The 18496-nt window shown below is 45.5% G+C and overlaps 1 protein-coding gene across 4 annotated transcripts in view; it reads left to right on the top strand.

Moving 5' to 3' along the window:
• The window catches only part of LOC123772181 (zinc finger protein PLAG1), a 294636-nt gene that overhangs the window by 255942 nt on the left and 20198 nt on the right, over positions 1 to 18496 (top strand). For all 4 annotated transcript variants that reach the window (XM_045765236.2, XM_069311295.1, XM_045765235.2 and 1 more), the window contains one exon: positions 16813 to 16891. In XM_045765236.2, the coding sequence (XP_045621192.2) occupies positions 16813 to 16891 (79 nt within the window). The remainder of the gene's footprint in view (positions 1 to 16812; positions 16892 to 18496) is intronic.

Below are 18496 nucleotides of genomic sequence, written 5' to 3'. Positions count from 1 at the left end.
ACAGATGCTTCTCTGGCCTCAATTTCCTAGGTGGTGTTTGCCTTCGTGGCGTTCACTGCCAAGTGTTGTGCGGTGGCCAGGTGTTCCTCATCAGTACTGGGGCTGCATGCGCTTAGGGGATTCCTTCCCTAAGCTCCCTGTGAATACTGCCCCTGCGTGACAGGGTTGTCTTCCCTGGGGCGTTCGGGAACCATTCCCGTAGAGGTTCTTGCTGCTCGGCATTTGCCTCATCCTTCGGGCCAGCTGGGGCTTGGGGCCCTTGTTTAGCCTTGGGTAGGGACTAGTATTGTGCTGGTTAGGGCGTCAAGGTGTTGCACGACCTGCTACCTATGCGGCGACCAGTTCCTGTTGCCTCTGGGGACGGTGTACTTTTGCGGGGTTTTTCTTTCGTTTTTATTTTAATTTGCCTAGTGGGGGGGGGGGGGGGTCTGCCTAATGTGGCTGTAGTTCCACTGATAGTGTTTGGTGGCCCTCTGCTAGGCCCCCGTGATTGTACACGTCGCAGGGATTTTCAATGTTGCATCTACCCTATGTAAGTTTTGGGTTTTAACCAGTTAGCAACACCTTGCCAGGGCTTCCCGTAGTAGTCAGCCTACGGGCCCTGGAAAACCCCGCTGAGGCTCGGTGGACCACTAGATATGTCTTCCGGGTTCCAACCCGTCTTGTGCTGGTTCATTGGTTGCTGTTCCCTTGTCTCCGGGTGACAGTCGCCACTTTTACCTCCGTCATGCTGCCAGTTGGATCACTGACACCTTGACCAGGAGTCTTGTGAGTTGTGTTCTCTGCTTGTTCTCCAGTACTCTCCTGATGTCCTTACTGTTCAGAGTACAGGCAGCATCTGCATTGCAAGCTCGGTTTAGGTTGCTGCAACACGCTAGGTTGGTTTCCCACCTGGATGCCCCAGAGTTGCCCTGTTTTGGTTTGGTGCTGTTGTCCCTTTCCCCTCCCTGTTCCCAGCTCCTGACCGTCTGCGGGTTTCGGGGTCGGGGCAGGGTTTAGTTGGTGTCGAGACTCGGGCGGCTTCGAGGGCTGCCCTGTTCAGGTTGCTGACGGAGGTTTTCGAGCCTGTTCCTCCTGCCAAGGCTACCGGGTCTTACCAGCAGCCCTTTCTTTGCTGCCTTCCCCATGGACTCTTCCTTTTTTTTAAGGGCAGAGGGCGTGGAGGACGGCTCGGCCCCAGGGCCTCTGTTGCGGGTTCCCGGGGCTGTGGGAGATGCCCGCTTGCAGTTCTGGGGCTGTTTGCCCCTGCCTGGGTCTTCTGCTTCTGGGCGGGGTTTTTCGTTCCTCTAGTCTGCTTACTTCCCACATTTGCTGGCATGTTTTCAGCTCTATTGCATCAGTCACGGCTCCTTGGTTGGTGGCCATTTTCTTTTCTGAGGATAACTCCCCGTTTGGCCACCGGGAGTGCTGCGGTTTGTTTACCGGCGCCTGGGTAATTACCTAAGTGTAATTACCTAAGTGTAGTTACAGGATGAGAGCTACGCTCGTGGTGTCCCGTCTTCCCAGCACTCTTTGTCATATAACGCTTTGAAATTACTGACGGTCTTGGCCTCCACCACCTTCTCACTTAACTTGTTCCAACCGTCTACCACTCTATTTGCGAAGGTGAATTTTCTTATATTTCTTCGGCATCTGTGTTTAGCTAGTTTAAATCTATGACCTCTTGTTCTTGAAGTTCCAGGTCTCAGGAAGTCTTCCCTGTCGATTTTGTCAATTCCTGTGTTACTATTTTGTATGTAGTGATCATATCACCTCTTTTTCTTCTGTCTTCTAGTTTTGGCATATTTAATGCTTCTAACCTCTCCTCGTAGCTCTTGCCCTTCAGTTCTGGGAGCCACTTAGTAGCATGTCTTTGCACCTTTTCCAGTTTGTTGATGTGCTTCTTAAGATATGGGCACCACACAACAGCTGCATATTCTAGCTTTGGCCTAACAAAAGTCATGAACAATTTCTTTAGTATATCACCATCCATGTATTTAAATGCAATTCTGAAGTTAGAAAGCATAGCATAGGCTCCTTGCACAATATTCTTTATGTGGTCCTCAGGTGATAGTTTTCTATCTAGAACCACTCCTAGATCTCTTTCTTTATCAGAATTCTTTAAAGATTTCTCACATAATATATAGGTTGTGTGGGGTCTATGTTCTCCTATTCCACATTCCATAACATGACATTTATTAACATTAAATTCCATTTGCCAAGTGGTGCTCCATATACTTATTTTGTCCAGGTCTTTTTGAAGGGCATGACAGTCATCTAAATTTCTTATCCTTCCTATTATCTTAGCATCATCAGCAAACATGTTCATATAATTCTGTATACCAACTGGTAGATCATTTATGTACACAATAAACATCACTGGTGCAAGAACTGAACCCTGTGGTACTCCACTTGTGACATTTCTCCATTCTGATACATTGCCTCTGATTACTGCCCTCATTTTTCTATCAGTCAGAAAATTTTTCATCCATGATAGAAGCTTACCTGTCACCCCTCCAATATTTTCCAGTTTCCAGAACAACCTCTTATGTGGAACTCTGTCGAAAGCCTTTTTTAGGTCCAGATAGATGCAGTCAACCCAACCATCTCTTTCCTGTAATATCTCTGTGGCTCTATCATAGAAACTGAGTAAATTCGATACACAGGATCTTCCAGATCGAAAACCATACTGTCTGTCTGATATTATATCATTTCTCTCTAGGTGTTCTACCCATTTAGTTTTGATTAGTTTTTCCAATACTTTCACTATTACACTTGTCAATGATACAGGTCTATAATTGAGGGGGTCTTCCCTGCTGCCACTTTTGTAGATTGGAACTATGTTAGCCTGTTTCCACCTGTCTGCTACGATTCCTGTACACAGGGATGCCTGAAAGATCAGGTGAAGTGGAATGCTGAGCTCAGATGCACATTCTCTCAGAACCCATGGTGAAACGCCATCTGGGCCAGCTGCTTTGTTCTTACCGAGCTCCTTGAGCATTTTTTCCACTTCGTCTCTAGACACCTCTATGTGTTCTATGTTGTTCTCTGGAATTCTTATTGTATCTGGTTCCCTAAAGATTTCATTTTGTACAAACACACTTTGGAACTTTTCGTTTAGTGTTTCACACATTTCCTTTTCATCTTCCGTGAATCTATTTCCCATTTTCAACCTCTGAATATTATCCTTTACCTGCAATTTGTTGTTTATGAATTTATAGAATAGACCTGGTTCTGTTTTACATTTGTCCGCAATCCCTTTTTCAAAATTTCTTTCTGCCTCTCTCCTCACTGCCGTGTAGTTGTTTCTCGCATCTTTGTATCGCTGGTATGTTTGGGGGTTCGGCCTCTTCCTGTATTGATTCCATTTGGGTGTGTGAGCGAGGGTGCGTGGGTGAGTTTTCTCCTCCTTTCAGGGGTTTTATCCTTCTGTTGCCATTTCTTTGTTTTTCTGGGGTGTTTTGCCCATCTTTTGTTCCTCTGGGAACACTTGGGTGTTGGTTTTTATATCTGTTTTTTGCATTTTCTGTCTGTTTTAGGTCTGGGCTCTGGGGTTTGGGCTCAGTGTCCCTGTCTGTTTATGCTTGCTCCCACACCTTGTCCCTAGGTTTTCGGTTCGTTTTGGCCATTTCCCAGGGGTTCTGTCTGGGTGCTGTGCTCTGCTCTTTCTGATTTCTGCCAGGAAATGTGGTAGTTCGGGCTCCATCGGGTTTGATTCCGGGTTCCTTTGGGTGCTTTGGTTTCGTTCTGGAGGTTTCTTCCCCTTGGGCCTCCTTTGTGGGTTCAGGGGGTTTTGTTACCTCATGTGTGACCCGGTTCTGCCTTCTGGGGTTGCGGGGTCTTCCTGGCTTGCAGGCTGATCTTTTTGGGTCTTGGCACGTGTTGTAAATGGTTGTGCCGGGGCTTTGGGTTTTTGTTGTCGAGGTGGGCCTTTTGGTGCAGTTTTTGGGCTTTCTTGTTGTCTTCTACGTCTGGCCTGTGTGGTGCTCTCTGCCCATTTTTATTTGTTTTCATGTGTATGTATGTATGTATGTATGTATGTATGTATGTATGTATGTATGTATGTATGTATGTATATGTATGTATATGTATGTATATGTATGTATGTATATGTATGTATGTATGTATGTATGTATGTATGTATGTATGTATGTATGTATATATATATATATATATATATATATATATATATATATATATATATATATATATATATATGTATACATATATATATATATATATATGTATACATATACATATATATATGTATATATATATATATATATATATATATATATATATATATATATATATATATATGTCGTACCTAGTAGCCAGAACTCACTTCTCAGCCTACTATTCAAGGCCCGATTTGCCTAATAAGCCAAGTTTTCCTGAATTAATATATTTACTATAATTTTTTTCTTATGAAATGATAAAGCAACCCTTTTCTCTATGTATGAGGTCAATTTTTTTTTATTGGAGTTAAAATTAACGTAGATATATGACCGAACCTAACCAACCCTACCTAACCTAACCTAACCTATATTTATAGGTAAGGTTAGGTTAGGTAGCCAAAAAAAGCTAGGTTAGGTTAGGTAGGTTAGGTAGACGAAAAAACATTAATTCATGAAAACTTGGCTTATTAGGCAAATTGGGCCTTGAATAGTAGGCTGAGAAGTGCGTTCTGGCTATTAGGTACGACATATATATATATATATGTATATATATATATATATATATATATATATATATATATATATATATATATATATATATATATATTATATATATATATATATATATATATATATATATATATATATATATATATATATATATATATATATATATATCGTACCTAGTAGCCAGAATGCACTTCTCGGCCTACTATGCAATTCCCGATTTGCCTAATAGGCTGAGTGATTTTTGCCTAATCTTTTGTGATTTTGTGTTACATCTGCCTAATAGGCAGATGTAGCACACATCTGCTACAACCCCTGTACACAGGGATGTCTGAAAAATCAGCTGAAGTGGAATGCTGAGCTCAGGTGCACATTCTCTCAGAACCCAAGGTGAAACTCCATCTGGGTCAATTGCTTTGTTCTTACTTAGCTCCAAGAGCATTTTTTCACTTCGTCTCCAGACACCTCTATGTACTCTATGTTCTTCTCTGTCTGGAATTCTTATTGTGTCTGGTTCCCTGAAGATCTCATTTTGTACAAACACACTTTGGAACTTTTTGTTTAATGTTTCACACTTTTCCTTTTCATTTTCCATGTATCCGTCTCCCATTTACAACCTCTGATTATCCTTTACCTGCAGCTTGCTTTTAATGAATTTATAGAAAAGGCCTGCATCTGATTTACATTTGTCTGCTATACCATTCTCAAAGTTCCTCTCTGCCTCTCTCCTTACTGACGTATAGTTGTTTCTCACATCTTTGCATCACTGGTATGTTTGGGCGTTTGGCCCTCTTCCTTTAATGATACCATACTTGTGTCTTTTGATCTCTGTCCCTCTCACAATTTCTGTTGAACCAACCCTGTTTCCTAGGTCTGCATCTCTGTTTGCAGACTGAATGTTTGTGTGCCTTCATCGTATATTTCACAAAATTTGGCATACATCTCATTTACAGTACTTCCTTGCCTAACAACAAGTCCGTCCAATTATACCTTCATGAAAATTTTTTTAAGTTCCCCATAGTGTCTTCTCTTGAAATCGAGTTTATCAACTGTATTAATGTCCCCATTCTCTGCTAGATTATATCGCAAAGCGTATATAATGTCCAATAGGACATGATCACTCTTTCTCAAGGGAGGAAGGTACTGGATGTCAAACACCTCTTCTTCTTTCTTGGTGAATATTAGATCCAGTACTGACAGAACATCCCCTTCCCTCATTCTTATGGCCTGCTTGACATGTTGATACATGAATGTCTCCAAAATGAGCTTTACAAATATTCTCAGTGTTCAGGTTTGGAATCAGTCCCTCTTAATATTTTCCACATGTAGATTATTATGTACAAATCCACAAGGGTTGTGACGAGGATTCGAACCATGCTTGTTTGCCCCGTTACTTCCTCGTGATGACGGTCAGATTCAGCTTCACACGCAGGTTCTCTCCCTTTCGGCGTCCCTGGTGGCCGAGGAATTGCGTGCCCATGGGCATTTGGCTTCGGTCTTGCATTTCTTTTCCCTGCTGGAGCTGTCATCGGACTGGCTTGGCAAGGATGTGCAGGAACTGGGATCTGGGCCGATGTCCGGTGTGTTTGCTTCGGCAGCTCGGGCGCCGACTGCCTTGTTGAAGTTGTTTGCACCAATTCTGAGGGAGGCGGTGTCCCTGTTCTTTGCTTCTCATCTCGCGTGCCGACAGATGGTGCTTGTCCACTCTTTGGAATCGGCTTGGGCCCTGGCTCTTAGATTTTTGTCCTCTTTTTGTCTGTTGCTGTTTGACAAGTCTGTGGTGGTGCATTTTCTGCAAGCGGTTTCGTCGAGTTGCTGGCCTATGTTGGACTTGTTGGTTCTCTGGGGGGCCGTGGTGGTACTGCCCGGAACAGTCGTGCCAGGTCTCGGGGTTCGTTCGGTCGTCGTAAGCCAGTAGTGCCAGATTTGGGGCCGGCACCTCTGGAGCCGCTGGCGTCTGGTCGGCACAGTAATCGCTCTGAGCTTCAGTTGGGCGTTGTCAGCCCATTCACGGGTCGCCCCGAGGCGGGAGGTTCGTGCTGTTTGTTCTCACCTGGTCCCACGATTCGTGGGCAATTCGGGTCGGTTCCTCTAGCCTGCGGTGGCATTGGGTCGCTCCTCCTTCTTTGGGGGGATTGGGGCTGGCAGGGCAGGCATCTTCTCTTGTGCTCTGTCAAGTCATCCGGGAGTGGGTTTGTTTGGGTGTGGTCAAAACGAGAACATCCTGCTGGTGAGTTTCCTGCCTGTTTTCAGTTCCGAAACGAGACTGTGCGGATCTGCAATTCATACTGAACTTTTGTTACGGCCACAATGGGTCGCAACCGGGTTCTTTTCTGGTGGTACTACAGTTCTGGTATCTGGCCCCAAGTTAGTAGTGGCTTTCAAGGAGTGAGCTCGTTAATGCAAGTAAAACAAAAGGGGGGTTGTATTGAATACTACACTTCATAAAATGTCGATATATTTACATATAACTTTTTCCATCACCTCGTAAATAATCCTAACAAAAGTATTAGTACACCTAATATGTACAAAAGTGTCTTATGGAACACTAAGCGCTCTTTGATGCTGGCGATGCAGTCTTGTAATCTACCGTGTTTCCTCATCCGTAGTACTATCCTCAGCAGGTACCGGGAAACAACAATGAGTCTACCCTGGCCACGGGCCAGCCAAACCAGTCTCACTAAGTGCTTCCTCATGAAGGCCCACAATCACAGTCCAGCCTGGTGCTGGCAGATACCATCAGCCTCGCGCTGCTGGGCCACTTCGCGTGCAAATACTAGGGTAGCGAGTCCTAGGCAGGAGCTTCGTGCAACTCGCTGGTTACTCTTCTCTTCAGCATCTTAGTCAGTTGTCTCTTCTATTAGCCAGCCCCGGGTACGGCGAATCCCGTCATTGCCACTGCACAGGCAGACAGTAGAACACTTCACAATTCTTTTCCGGCAGCGGCTCACTGCTTCCATAAAGCAGATTGGTGTAGAGACCTTGGCTGTCCTGGGTAGACTGACTGTCCTTGTATCACAGCAGCCCTATGTCGACTCTGTGAATACAGACACGTCATCAGTACACTGGGACACTAGGAAACAACACTTACTGACTTAGACACATACACCCAACTCTGCCTACAATAGATGGCGCTGATTTTCTAAGCACCGCCTCACCAGAGGTCAGCACCGACTACCTCTCGAGCTACCAGGACAAGAATCTAGCATTTCTTGCTGGTATAGTCTTGTCACTACTAGATGGCGTCATCCAATTTGTGAGGGTTTCGGGAGTGGATTCACAGATGGCGTTGATGTCGCTGCTCCGTGCTCTGACGATGAACTTGGGTTCGTAACACCTCCCCACCAAAAATGAATTTGGTTTGGGTTTCTAAAACAAAGGAAAACAAACCAAATTAGTACGTTAGTATAAAACCAAACAGACGCACATAGACAATGGGTTGATGCTGCGAGGATGTCCTGTCTGCAAACCTGCTTTAATGGGAGAATCTGGCACAAGGAAAATTCGAAGATCATAGACAATGACCTGTCTGATGTGACATCCAACAACCTCACTGAGATGCTAGTCAGGGGCACAATTATCTCACGTATCTTGGGTGAAGATCTGCATTAGCTCAATCCTCCCTGTGTCGTGGCACCGCTGGTGGCTGATCGCAGAAGGCATTTCTTGTATCGGTCCGACAGTCCTTCAGGGAGACGGGAACCTGGAATACAGGGGACTGATGATTTGGAGTAACAGCGATAGTCTTTAAATCGGTACTTACAGCATAACCTTCAGGGAGATGGGAACCTGGAATACAGGGGACTGATGATTTGGAGTAACAGCGATAGTCTTTAAATCAGTACTTACAGCATAACCGCTTACTAGGCCCACACCTAGTCTAAACAGGGCTGCTTGTACATTGAAGATGTACAAGATGTACCTTCTTGTCATGCCTTTCACGTTCTTCTCTTTCTCGCTCTAATTCCAACCGTTTCATTTCCATTTCCTTCTCTTTCAAAGCCATTTCCTTCGCTATTTCCTTTTCTTTCATTTCTCGTTCTATTTCTAACTTCTTCACTCTATCTCACAATTTATTTCTAAGGTACGCATTTTTACAGTTAGAAAACTTATATTCAGTTCACCCGCATCACTTTCACCATCACTGCCCTTATCTTCCTGTTCAGTGGAAGCCACCACACTTTCCTTTGCACTCTGTGCCTCCCTTTCCTGCTTCTCCCCGGCCTTTAAGTGCTTATGAACCTTCGATAAGATTTCGACACGGGAATCACTTTCACGTATTTTGATCTCTAGATAGGCAATCACCAGCACAAGTTCTTGCTTTCCCAGATATTTCAATCTAGCAAGACAGTCCTTATTGGCATGTCCCGATTCATCTGGGGTTCAGTGACTGGCTCGGTTTTGTTGTGGGGCGTCAAGGTTACCGCTTTCATTGTCTCCCGTTCGGGTTGAACCTGGCACTTCGTCTGCGTCTGTTAGGTGTTTGGGTGTTGGCCTATCTTGACGACTGTCTGGTTTGGGCTCCCAGCCGGTCCTCTTGTCTGCTGATCAGGGATTTGGTTCTTTCTCAGCTTACCGGGTTCGGGTTCTTGGTGACCTGGAGGAAGTCCCATCTGGTTCCCTCCCAGGTTCAGACATGGCTGGGCCTTGTGTGGGACTCTCAAACTGCTTCCTTGTCTCTTCCTCCGGAGTCTCTCCTGTGGTTGTGGTCCCACATGTGCCTGTTTCTGGGGGGCTCCCAGGTCACTCGGTGGATGCTCGAAAGTCTGTGCGGGAGCCTGAACTTCGCGATGCTGGTCTACCCGCTGGGTCAGGTTTGGCTTCGTTGGCTGTTCTGGCTCCTCTCTCGCGATCACTGGGTTTGGACCCCGGGGGCCTTATGCCGGTTGCTGCGTCGCCGGCTTCCTCTAAAGGTTTTTCGGGGTTCAGTGCCTTGGAGCCTACCCGAGCCCTCACTCGATGTGTTCACGGACGCGTCGTCTCTCGGCTGGGGCTTTGTGACTAGTGCTCACTAGGCCGGCCAGGGACGGTGGGGTCCGTCTTCGGTCGAGCCCACAGCACGGTGCAGGAATTCACGGCAGTGTAATTTGCTCTTCGGGGTTTCGGGTTGTCTGCGGGTCGACTATCGGGCTCCTTTCAGACTGCTTCCCGGTGGTTCATTGTCTGAACCGGGGGGGCTCAATGCAGTCCTTGGCTCTTTGGCGCTGGTCGCTTCGGGTGACTCGTCTGCTGAGTTTTCGGAATTTGACTCTCCTGGCAGTTCACATGCGGGGAGTGTCCAACGTCTGGGCTGACGGCCTGTCTCGTTTCGTTCCCCTCTCCACGGAATGGACGGTCGACGCTACCTCCTTCCGTTGGCTTTGCCAGACATTCAGACGCCCCAAGATGGACCTCTTCCCATCGTCTTGGTCGCGGCGCCTTCCCCAGCATGTGGCGCCCTTCCTCGACTGCGAGGCCGTTGGGGTCGATGCCTTCTGGCAGGACTGGCCGAGGTGGGGGTTCATTTACCTCTTTACCCCGGTTCTGCTGTTGCTCCGCATCCTGACTTGCTTGGAAACTTACCAGGAAAGAGTTGTCCTCTTGGCCCCATGGTGGCCGGCCCAGCTGTGGTTTCAGGTGCTGCTTGCTCGGTGTCCAAACCCAGAGGTTTTCCCGCGGCTCCGCCTCTTCCAGCAGATCGGACCGGTGTGTCATGTGGCTACTTCGATCTTCTCCTCGAGTCTTTGATTATGGTATTATTGACTCGAGTTTATCATTATCTCTATGCTGATCAGGTGGCTTCCTTGTTAGTGTCCCACTTGCGGGCTTCGTCTCGGCAGCAGTATGAAGTTTCCTGGCGGTCCTTCTGGTTCTTCTTAGGTCCTCGTTGTTGTCTTTCGCTTTCGGTTAGGATGGTGGTGTCCTCTCTCTCTTGGTTGTCTCCTTATGCCTAACACTGTTGCCTCATATCATGTGGCGCTGGCAGAGCCGCTTCAGCTTGCTTTCGGTATTGATGTTACGTCTGCACCGTTTCGCAAGCTGTCTCGGGCGTTGTTTCACCTCCGGCCTGCTCATGCGCCGCCTGAGCCGTCCTGGTCATTGGACAGAGTGTTTTCTTATCTTTCTTCTCCTCGGTGTGTTGTGGCCCCTTCGGTTCAGGATTGTTTCTCCAAGACTCTTTTTCTGTTGGCATTGGCCTCTGGGGGTCGGGTTCGTGAGCTTCATGCTCTCCTCCGGAACAGGAGTTTCTGCTCTTTCGGTCGGGGCGATTGGTTTGTTTGTCTGCTGCCTTCTTCTTTTCTAACGAAGAATGAGACTGCAGCTTTCTGGAGGAATCCCTAGGTTGTTGATGCTTGGTTGGTTAGGCCGGGGGTGCATCATGTTTTGTCTCCTGTTGTGTCTCTCCACAGGTATTTGTGTAATTACCTAAGTGTAATTACCTAAGTGTAGTTACAGGATGAGAGCTACCCTCGTGGTGTCCCGTCTTCCCAGCACTCTTTGTCATATAACGCTTTGAAACTACTGACGGTCTTGGCCTCCACCACCTTCTCACTTAACTTGTTCCAACCGTCTACCACTCTATTTGCGAAGGTGAATTTTCTTATATTTCTTTGGCATCTGTGTTTAGCTAGTTTAAATCTATGACCTCTTGTTCTTGAAATTCCAGGTCTCAGGAAGTCTTCCCTGTCGATTTTATCAATTCCTGTTACTATTTTGTATGTAGTGATCATATCACCTCTTTTTCTTCTGTCTTCTAGTTTTGGCATATTTAATGCTTCTAACCTCTCCTCGTAGCTCTTGCCCTTCAGTTCTGGGAGCCACTTAGTAGCATGTCTTTGCACCTTTTCCAGTTTGTTGATGTGCTTCTTAAGATATGGGCACCACACAACAGCTGCATATTCTAGCTTTGGCCTAACAAAAGTCATGAACAATTTCTTTAGTATATCACCATCCATGTATTTAAATGCAATTCTGAAGTTAGAAAGCATAGCATAGGCTCCTTGCACAATATTCTTTATGTGGTCCTCAGGTGATAGTTTTCTATCTAGAACCACTCCTAGATCTCTTTCTTTATCAGAATTCTTTAAAGATTTCTCACATAATATATAGGTTGTGTGGGGTCTATGTTCTCCTATTCCACATTCCATAACATGACATTTATTAACATTAAATTCCATTTGCCAAGTGGTGCTCCATATACTTATTTTGTCCAGGTCTTCTTGAAGGGCATGACAGTCATCTAAATTTCTTATCCTTCCTATTATCTTAGCATCATCAGCAAACATGTTCATATAATTCTGTATACCAACTGGTAGATCATTTATGTACACAATAAACATCACTGGTGCAAGAACTGAACCCTGTGGTACTCCACTTGTGACATTTCTCCATTCCGATACATTGCCTCTGATTACTGCCCTCATTTTTCTATCAGTCAGAAAATTTTTCATCCATGATAGAAGCTTACCTGTCACCCCTCCAATATTTTCCAGTTTCCAGAACAACCTCTTATGTGGAACTCTGTCGAAAGCCTTTTTTAGGTCCAGATAGATGCAGTCAACCCAACCATCTCTTTCCTGTAATATCTCTGTGGCTCGATCATAGAAACTGAGTAAATTCGATACACAGGATCTTCCAGATCGAAAACCATACTGTCTGTCTGATATTATATCATTTCTCTCTAGGTGTTCTACCCATTTAGTTTTGATTAGTTTTTCCAATACTTTCACTATTACACTTGTCAATGATACAGGTCTATAATTGAGGGGGTCTTCCCTGCTGCCACTTTTGTAGATTGGAACTATGTTAGCCTGTTTCCACCCGTCTGCTACGATTCCTGTACACAGGGATGCCTGAAAGATCAGGTGAAGTGGAATGCTGAGCTCAGATGCACATTCTCTCAGAACCCATGGTGAAACGCCATCTGGGCCAGCTGCTTTGTTCTTACCGAGCTCCTTGAGCATTTTTTCCACTTCGTCTCTAGACACCTCTATGTGTTCTATGTTGTTCTCTGGAATTCTTATTGTATCTGGTTCCCTAAAGATTTCATTTTGTACAAACACACTTTGAAACTTTTCGTTTAGTGTTTCACACATTTCCTTTTCATCTTCCGTGAATCTATTTCCCATTTTCAACCTCTGAATATTATCCTTTACCTGCAATTTGTTGTTTATGAATTTATAGAATAGACCTGGTTCTGTTTTACATTTGTCCGCAATCCCTTTTTCAAAATTTCTTTCTGCCTCTCTCCTCACTGCCGTGTAGTTGTTTCTCGCATCTTTGTATCGCTGGTATGTTTGGGGGTTCGGCCTCTTCCTGTATTGATTCCATTTTTGTGTCTTTCGGTCTCTAGCCCTCTCGCAATTTCTATTGAACCAATCCTGTTTCTTAGTTCTGCATCTCTGTTTTGGTATAAATTTTTTTGTGCCTTTATCATATATTTCACAAAACTTGCCATACATCTCATTCACTTCCTTGCCTAGCATCAAGTCTGTCCAATTATACTCACTAAAAAAAATTCTAAGGTCACCATAATGTCCTCTCCTGAAGTCTGGTTTTTCAACTGCTTCAACCTCCTTATTTTCTTCCAGCTTATAACGCATTGCATACTTTATTCCCAAAAAGACATGGTCACTTTTACCCAAGGGAGGAAGGTACTGAATGTCAAATATCTCTTCCTCCTTCCTGGTAAATATCAAATCTAGCATGGAGGGAACGTCCCCTTCCCTCATCCTCGTAGCTTGTTTAACATGTTGATACAAGAATGTTTCCAGGATGAGGTCTACAAATTTACAGGTCCAAAAATCTTCTGTTTTAGCTTCATATGCTTCCCAGTCTATGGATTTCAAGTTGAAGTCACCGACTATCAACAGTCGTGATCTATCGTTATCCGCTCTGGCTATAATCTCTCTCATTATTGTTATTATGTGTGCCACGGCTTCTGTGTCCGTGGACACGCTTTGGGGTGAACCGGTTTCCCTTCTTCCCTGTTTGCGGGTGTGGGTCTCCCAGGTTGTCCCTTCCCCCTCCCGGGGAGGAGGGAGCTGCGCAGACGGCGGCGCGACAATGGGTGACGTCACACTAGTTTGCTCGTTTCTTTTAGGGGAGTTCTATCCACTTGTTCGGCTTTTGGTAGCAATATTTTCACCAGAATAGGGGTTTGTTTTGGGATGCTTACCTTTTTGAGTGCCTGACCCAGTCGATGGCAGACATAGAATGCTTCCAACCGCACTGGGCCTTCTATAGGCCATTGCTCTCCTCGCCTCTCTGAGGGGGCCAGGTTCTGGCCGTGGTCCCTGGTAGGCCCAAAAAACTCCATACATGTGACTGATGCCAAAGTCTGACATTAGCATATCAGCCTGGATAGCTCCGGGGAGCCTCCGGGTCTCACCCAGAAAATGGCGTTTCATTACATTCAACACTGTTTTTTTTTTTTTTTTTTGTATTTTTGATATTCAGCCTCTGAACTGTGGCTGGATAGCCAGTGTGAGAGGTCTGGGACTTCCCCCTCCCAGGGAGGGGAAGTTGCACAGGCAGTGGCACAGTGGCTGTGGTGATGTGCTTGTTTTCACTTGGGTACTTCTGTTTGCAATTTTTAACCAGCTGTAGTTTTGGAATTCCTATTTTTCCTGGGTGCCTGACCTATCAGATGGCAGACATAGACTGCTTCTAATTACATAGGGGTGTATATAGGCCATTGCTCCTCATGCCTCTCTGACAGGGGCCAGGTTCCGGCACTTGTCCCCGATAGGCCTAGAACTCCATCAATTGACTGTTGCCACAGTTTAATATATACACATCAGCCTGGTATAGCTTCGGGGAGCCTCCGAGTCTTACCCAGAAAATGGTGTTTCATTACATTCAATGTTGGTTTTCTGTGGGGAGCCCCTACGGCTCCCTGGAGCTTATCGGACTAATGTATGTTATGTTAGACCGGGACATTAGCTATGGAGTTCAGACCCACCAGGGACCAGCGCCAGATCCTGGCCCCTTCAGAGAGGTTTCAGGGAGCAATGGCCCTGGAAAACCCTATTATGGTTGGGGGTTTTACTTCTGCCATCAACCGGGGTTAGGCACCCAGAAAAGTAGGTGTAACAAAACAAACCCCACATGGTAAGAAACTACAACAAAAACCAAACAGAGAGGTAGAAACTCCCTACAATCCCAAGGAAACTATCAAACAATCAATTTACTGCCGCGCCGGTCGTTCACGCAGTCCTCCCCTCCCCGGGAGGGGGAGGGGGGCCCCAGACCTCACCGCGCCGGCTGCCTTTAGTTCGTAAACTAGTATCAACCGGGATAGACGCTTCTCTGGCCTTAAATTCCTGGGCGGTGTTTGCCTCGTGTGGCGTTCTCTGCTGTCTTTGTGTGGTGTGCGGTGGCCAGGAGTACTTCATCAGTGCCGGGGCTACATGCGCTTAGGGGCTTCCTTCCCTAGGCGCCCTGTGAGTACTGCCCCTGCGTGTCAGGGTTATCTTCCCTGGGGCGTTCGGGAACCCACGAAAAGTTCGTTCATAGGGGTTCTTGCTGCTTGGCATTTGCCTCGTCCTTGGGGCCAGCTGGGGCTTGGGGCCCTTGTTTGGCCCTGGGTAGAGAGTGGTATTGTGCTGGTTAGGGCATAAAGGTGTTGCGCGGCCTGCCACCTTAGCGGCGACCGGTTCCTGTTGCCTCTGGGGACGGTGTACTTTTGCGGGGTTTTTCTTTGGTTTTGTTTTTGTTTGCCAGGTAGAGGTTCTGCCTCATGGGTCTATAGTTTCCCTGATATTGTTTTAGTGGCCCTCTGCTAGGCCCCCGTGCTTGTACACGTCCCAGGGGTTTTCAATATTATCATCTACCCCTTGTTTTGTTTGGGTTTCTTAACCGGTTAGCAACACCTTGCCCGAGCTTCCCATAGTTACCCTATGGGCCCCCTGGAAACCCCTGTCAGGGCTCGGTGGACCCATGGATGCATCTCCCGAGTTCCAGCCTGCCTTGTGCAGGTTTGAAGGTTGCAGTGTGCCCTTGTCTCAGGGTGACAGTCACCTGTTTTGCCTTCGTCATGCTGCCTGTTGGGTCAATGACACCTTTGACCCGGAGTCTTGCAAGTCATGTTCTCTGCTTGTGCTCCAGTTTTACTCTGAGGATGTTCATATTAGGGTACAGGCAGCATTAGCGTTGCATGTTAGGTTTAAGTTATTGCAGCGCGTTAGGTTGGTTTCCCACCCGGATGCCCCGAGGCTGCCCCGTTTTGGTTTTAGGGACCCTGACCTGGGGGCGTTAGTCGCTTCGGCTTTGGCTCCTGCCGCGCCCCTTGGTCCTTTCCCTGTGGTTCTTCCTGCACCTCCCCCCCTTGTGTCCGGCTCCAAAACGTCTGAGGGTTTTGGCCTCGGCACAGGGTTTAGTTGGTAATGAGACTTGGGCAGCCTCGGGGGCTGCCCCATCTGGGTTGGGGACGGAGGCATTTAAGCTGGTTCCTCCTGCCGAGGCTTCCGAGTCCCACCAGCAGACCCCCTTCTCGTCATCCATCTGCCAAAGTTCCAGGTCTCTGGAAATCTTCCCTATCGATTTTATCAATTCCTGTTACTATTTTGTATGTGGTGATCATATCACCTCTTTTTCTTCTGTCTTCTAGTTTTGGCATATTTAATGCCTCTAACCTCTCCTCGTAGCTCTTGCCCTTCAGTTCTGGGAGGCACTTAGTAGCATGTCTTTGCGCCTTTTCCAGTTTGTTGATATGCTTCTTAAGATATGGGCACCGCACAACCGCTGCATATATGTGTGTGTGTGTGTGTGTGTAATTACCTAAGTTATTACCTAAGTGTAGTTACAGGATGAGAGCTACGCTCGTGGTGTCCCGTCTTCCCAGCACTCTTTGTCATATAACGCTTTGAAACTACTGACGGTCTTGGCCTTTCACCTTCTCCCCTAACTTGTTCCAACCGTCTACCACTCTGTTTGCGAAAGTGAATTTTCTTATATTTCTTCGGCATCTGTGTTTAGCTAGTTTATATCTATGACCTCTTGTTCTTAAAGTTCCAGGTCTCAGGAAATCTTCCCTATCGATTTTATCAATTCCTGTTACTATTTTGTATGTAGTGATCATATCACCTCTTTTTCTTCTGTCTTCTAGTTTTCTAGTGTGTGTGTGTATAACATATCAGTATTTAATGTTTTTTTGTATCCATTTCAGGAAATACCAGCACAATGTGAACTCAAAGTATGGTTTTCAAAAGACTATGCTGAAAGGATGGGAACAAGGATACTTGCTGGTAAAGTTTTATATTTTTTATGAAATAAAAATATCTATTCATTGTCCTTCTACATGATATTGCCCAATCTGAGTGTAAAGACTTTTATTATAATTCTGTATTCTGTTGTATATATGTATTTGATTTGATTACAGTTTAGAATTGGATTTAATTACTATACTGTGTATTTATGAATGTTATTAACACTTTCGTCCTCCGGGAATGGATTTGAAGTCCACAAGTAACTGGGGATGTGCGGCGAATTTATTACAATTCCATTTTTTACCCGATCATTATGGGACTTGTTTTAAAATGTGCGCCTTTAGATTGCAAACAATTTGATACCAGAATGAACAATATAGCATTAAAATTGAGGTGAGAAAACTGAATAGAGTACTGTACAGTGACACCTATTTTCGACCGCCCCTACTTATGAACTTTTGAGCTACGACATAAATTTCGTTGGAAAATGCGACGACTTACGAGTGTGTCCTTGACTAACGACCTTTGTTGATACACGTTTGGGTCGACCAAGCGAGTGATCCCTGGTGGCACGGGTCGACCTGCCTCGGTTCACCATAGATGCCCGCTTAGTGACCATCGCACTTGTAAATAATTCCATTATTTTAGTGCTTTTTTGTTTTTTTAACATAAAACTAATTATTATATATCACACCATGGGTCCCAAGAAAGTCAGTGGTAAGGTTCAACCTAAGAAAATACATGTGAGGATGACCATAGAGGAAAAACAAGAGATCATTCGTAAACATGAAAATGATATGAGGGTTGTCGATGTAGAGTAGAGGATGTCCTTTCCTCATTTATTAAAAAAAATGTGTACAGTATGGGAAGAATTGCAAAGTTTTGCTGAAAAGTGTCACCCAAATCAAGCTGTAGCAGGGCTTAAGTTTATGTAGCAGGTGTTAACCTTTTTAAGGACAATGTGATGTCTCACTTCAGACAAGTTTTACAATGTAGGGAAAAACAAGTGTTGCTAGACAGCTTTTTAGTGAAAAAAAACAAGCAGTGAGCCATAAGCAGGTCCTAGTGGTATGCAGGCAAAACGTAGGAGAGAGAGTACCCCCAGAAAAATCATCACTGCCTGATGTTATAATGGAAGGGAACTCCCCTTCCAAACACTAACACCTCTCCTCCTCCCCCCCTCCTCTCCTCCTCACCGTCTTCCATACCCCAACAAGAGTCCTCATTCAAGGTAAGATATACATACAGATTGTATGTATATCTTGTATTGTATTATTGGCCACTTGCTCTGGGTGTGTAAAAATGACCTGCCAGCTTGGAATATCCTAAAAAACCTTCTAGATAACATGACGCATGATCGGAAAACATCATTCATTGGAAGCCTACCAGCCATCCAGAAGGAGTGGGAAAGGAACAACAACAATTCTAATATACCAGAGGCGGAGGCTATAGTCAGGGATGAAACTGAGGCTGAAACTCAGGAAGTTGTAAACTCTGACTCAGTACGCCAGGATGTAGATGACAGTAAACTAGAAAGTGTACCAGACAGCACTGACAGCTCGATAGGTACAGACACTACAACGGTCCCCGATAGAGCAATTCATAACAGAAGGACAGACTTATGCAAATTTTATGCAAAGGGCA

The sequence above is a fragment of the Procambarus clarkii genome, chromosome 69 (genome assembly GCF_040958095.1).
Source record: "Procambarus clarkii isolate CNS0578487 chromosome 69, FALCON_Pclarkii_2.0, whole genome shotgun sequence".
Classification (NCBI taxonomy): Eukaryota; Metazoa; Arthropoda; class Malacostraca; order Decapoda; family Cambaridae; genus Procambarus; species Procambarus clarkii.
Note: the sequence above shows the minus strand (reverse complement) of the source record. Positions and strands in the feature narration are given on the sequence as shown.